Raw genomic sequence first — 4,413 nt, forward strand, 5'->3', positions numbered from 1 at the left:
ACAAAAATTTTAAAGAGAACGTTTTACTGACTTATATCAGTTCGGGTTTCAGTTCAATTCTTTTATTTATATATAAAAAATATTTAATCATTCTTTTTTATGAAAAGGACAACAGTACTCTCAACATCGTGATTGAATAAAAAGCATATTGTACTTAAATGGATTTAAACATTAGATGGTATATATATATATACACATATGCGACTGACTACGTGACATACATTAAGTAGTGTTTTAAATTCTAGTTTAATTAGTTCATTAAAATGTTAAAAGTTATATTATACTTTGCTATTTACATATGTACTATAGGAAAGAAAAAAAAACGCTTATTGTAACTAAACTATTACTATTAGATTATGAAAATTTTCTTTTGTGATAAAAAAAATTACATTTGTTCAAACTATTAATTAATATTTTAAATACAATAGAGTGAATATTTAGAAATTAGTACACCGCATGCTAGTTTTGATGGATGATGATTTTCGAAATTCAGGGTAACTAAATTATACGAAAGACATCTTATGTATAATTGATGATATATCATATATCTGATAGAAAAAAAAAATCACACACGAGCACACCAATTTTATAAAATAAAATTAAAAGGTAGATGAAAAATGTCAGACGTAAGATATATTTCATGGCTCATGTTGTGTCAATGGCAGAGCTGGAATCCCACTCGAAGGCACATGCATCTGAAATTTCTCATATGTTTTTGTTATTTTCTTTTTAGCTCTGTGTTCCAACCTAGCTAATTTTATTTTTTTTAGATATGTTTGTAGTTGCTTTACTTTAGAAGAAAATAAGAAGTCATTTTGACACATTCACTTCAAAAATTTATTTAATTATAAAGCTGGATTTTAGCCAAAAAAAAAATTATATATATTTGCAAAATTAGTGAATGTTGGGCAGCTCACAAGAAGCGATAGTAAAAATAACATGTTTTGACGATGCACTGTTTTGTTATATACGGATATATAATTTGATATGAAATAAAAATTTATTCATTCAATTGAAGTAACAAGAAAAATCATATTACAAGTTTGTTGAGTATCCCCTATACACCAATTCTCTACAAACCCAAAGGGAAAAAAAAAACATAATAACCCAATTCAATTTAATTTAAACAGTACCAAATAATTTCAAAATACTCAAATTAAAAAAAAAAAATCTACGAAATTTTCTTTTGATGATAATAATGATATCAAGGTGAGTATGATGTTGTTTCGTAGACAATATGATCAATTGAACTGATGATGATTGTGATGTTGTTGCTGCTGGTCAGGCCATGCCCAATAACTAGCCGACGTCGTTTCATCAATACCATTGAACATATTGCAAAACCCTTGATCTTGTTCTTGCACCATATGCTGATCGATATGGGTCGAGGTAGTGGTTGCGGTCGCAGTTCGGATTGATGAAGGGAAAAGATCTTTGATCATGCTCACATGATTTATATCTGAAGTATTATTATTTTCGGTGCTTCCGTTGTTGCTCCATGAAGCTTCTGCCAATTCTCTCTTGATCTTTGCCGATTCTTTACGGTCGTGTTTCTTCAATGCCACTAACTGTTTTATGTGCCAATATCAACAACACACGTAAACGAAAGTCAGTGGAGCGATTTATTTGACATACCAATTTATTATTTTGTTAAATAAAATAAATTATCGTAATGTCAACTCCACAAGCACATGGGAAGTTTACTAATTTAAAATGTATGTACACAAGAATCTTTATTTAATAATAATAATAATAAAAGGAGTTTTATAATTAATGTCTTTTGACAAACATCTTTCGTTGGATCAAGAGCCTATCAATAATCTAATCATACTATACATATATGTTTATTAAAGCCATTCTAAGATCTCCAACTACGTGTTAATACATGAAGGTTTTGCTTTCGTATATACTTTCACATTATTTTTTCATCGTATAGACATTCATATATAATGTATATATATATATATATATATATATATATATATATACGAATTTAATCAAAAATCGTTTAAATAAGGTTAGCCTATAAAAGTAAAGTGATGATATACAAAGACTAGTCGAACCTGTGTGTTTAAGTACGTACCTCAGCATGTAGTTTCTTGTTGTGGGCAAGAAGAGAATCATTGTCCGATTTCAAAACATCGAACTGTTTCTTGAGAGAATCATAGTCTCTCTCGAGCTGCTTTGTCTTCCACCTAGCTCTCCTGTTCTGAAACCATATCGCAATCTGCCTAGGCTGCAATCCCAAGGCCTTGGCAAGCTGCATCTTCCTCTCAGGCTCCAGCTTGTTCCCAAGCTCAAAGCTCTTCTCTAATGCCCTAACTTGCTCTAAATTCAGCCTCTTCTTTTTCTCTCCTAACATCATATGTGACCCATCATCAGATAGATTGTCTTCCTCGCCTACCTGGTCTTGATCATTCATGTTGTTCGTCGTGGTCGGGCTTTTCTGAGTTAGATTATGATGATGATCTGATACTCCCGTGAACGACATCGATCTGTTCATCATGTAGTTTCCCCCTCCTCCTCCTCCTACACCAAACAAAAGACAGCAAAGTTTACTACACGTTTCTTGTTTGGTAGCTAGCTTAATTAGAGGTCCGAACCCCAGATTGATCTCGTAGTCGCTACGTGAATTCCAAAGTGACCAAACATCCAATGGAAAATTAATAAAAATTTGCATTCAAATTTTGGTAAATTAAGAAGGAACCCTTTTGACAATCAAAGATCTTGAAATTAATTATTTGTGTATGTATATATCAAGTGTATGAGAGAGAGAGAGAGAGCTAAAGATGTACTTACCACCATAGAAGAGGTGAGGAGGACAAGAAGGGAGAGAAGTAGGGGAAGGTAAGTGATGAGCATTGTCTTCATGGAGTTGCTGAAACATGAATCCATGTTGTGGAAAGGCCATCTCCAATCTCAATCCTTCTTGATTACTACTGATATTGTTCCTTCCCTCCTCATACATATACATATATATAATATATACAAACTCTCCAAAGCCCACCAATGATCAACTCTTCTTATGAATTGTGAGCTGAACAATTTGTTCTATATCAGAATATATTAAGAACTTTGTTGGAGAGAACAAAACGCAAGATAGATCTTTGAAGTTTTCTTGTGAGAGGGAGAATTAGTGAGAACTGAGAAGAAGAAGGAAGAGATCAGTTCATAGGAGAGGTTTGTATAGGACCCACCCTTTATACCATCTAAGCTTTTAGGGCATATGCTGATTCAATTTGTATACGAGAGAGTACACTTGGGAAAATTTTAAATTTTAAATTAAATAGCACATGGATATGTGTGCATACATTTTCCATTTCATTTATATATACTGTTAAATCTTATGCTACTACTAATATACAGCTTAGCTTATACATATATACAACTATAAACCAACTAATACATTTGATTTTAACATTTTTGTTTCTAGTCAAGCGATTCTTAATAATATTCACAAGTAGATCTCAGGATTCACCAATATATATATTATCTTTGCACGGATATGATATCAAGATTAGCTAAAAAAAATCTGATTAAAAATTTTGAGATCAAGAAGATGATTAGTGTAAAATGTTGGAATTCTCTCTGTTCTAAACATTTAGATCTACTGATCATGTACAGACATGTAATCATTTAAAGAAGATAAGCAACAAATTAAAAGAAATATTTGATGACAGCCATATTACTCTCAATCCTCGAATATAGGCGTAGCATTAGGGAAATTGTCATCAAAGCTAATAGTGTCCTCGAATACATTATGTCTATGCATGAATTTTAATTTTTCAGGTGTGATCAATTATTAATTATATTACTATATATCCTCCGAATAATCTAACTGTAGTGCGTATAGATCACCGATTTGTATACTATTGCATTTTTTCCAAACTATATTATTAATAGCATTTTACGTACCATGTCGCGTACACATAATATTACTTTTCCTTAAAAATGATTAAATTTTTTCTTATAAGAAAACTCACACTCATTGGTTTTTTGAAGAACATTCCACAGTACAACTTATACGCATGTGTGTTCTTCTCGCCAGGTAATCGCATTCACACCATGCACCGACCTAAGTTTTATTTCTTACACATAACCAAACTCTATTATAGTAGTCTTTAATTTATTATTTTGTAAAATGGCTAATAAGTCTTTATTATTTAGAATCTTAGATTCAAAGTATTAAGTGATAACTAGTAACTAATTGTGTCAAATAGAAAAAAATATAATAGTGAAGGGTTATACATCTCACTCTTTCTAGACTTGATGACCTACATATATTAAGATAGCTCTTTCAATAAATTCTATATATTCCAACCAAAGGCATTCAACTTATATAAAATTGTGAAGATCGAAGAGGAAAAAAGGAGACAAAATCTACAAGATAAATTCATATTTGTATATATAGAG

At 31.2% G+C, this 4,413-nt stretch overlaps 1 protein-coding gene across 1 annotated transcript; it reads right to left on the reverse strand.

Moving 5' to 3' along the window:
* Positions 1 to 981: 981 nt before the first annotated feature.
* LOC17882119 (homeobox-leucine zipper protein HAT7) lies at positions 982 to 3,155 on the reverse strand. The gene is made up of 3 exons (XM_006288191.2): positions 2,800 to 3,155; positions 2,084 to 2,529; positions 982 to 1,568 (listed from the first exon to the last, which is right to left on the reverse strand). Exons 1-3 carry the CDS (start codon positions 2,972 to 2,974, stop codon positions 1,242 to 1,244), a joined length of 948 nt encoding a protein of 315 aa, XP_006288253.1. The 5' UTR covers positions 2,975 to 3,155; the 3' UTR covers positions 982 to 1,241.
* Between the last annotated feature and the right edge of the window lie 1,258 nt (positions 3,156 to 4,413).

This window comes from Capsella rubella, unplaced genomic scaffold (assembly GCF_000375325.1).
Source record: "Capsella rubella cultivar Monte Gargano unplaced genomic scaffold, Caprub1_0 scaffold_6, whole genome shotgun sequence".
Taxonomy (NCBI): Eukaryota; Viridiplantae; Streptophyta; class Magnoliopsida; order Brassicales; family Brassicaceae; genus Capsella; species Capsella rubella.

What these genes read in the sequence shown, in the direction of transcription:
- LOC17882119 (XM_006288191.2), bottom strand. Translation starts at nt 2,974, where the DNA reads ATGTATATGTATGAGGAGGGAAGGAACAATATCAGTAGTAATCAAGAA. An exon ending in TCCTCACCTCTTCTATGGTG is followed by an intron (nt 2,530 to 2,799) that starts GTAAGTACATCT and finishes TGTTTGGTGTAG; the next exon opens with GAGGAGGAGGAGGGGGAAAC. An exon ending in ACAAGAAACTACATGCTGAG is followed by an intron (nt 1,569 to 2,083) that starts GTACGTACTTAA and finishes CACATAAAACAG; the next exon opens with TTAGTGGCATTGAAGAAACA.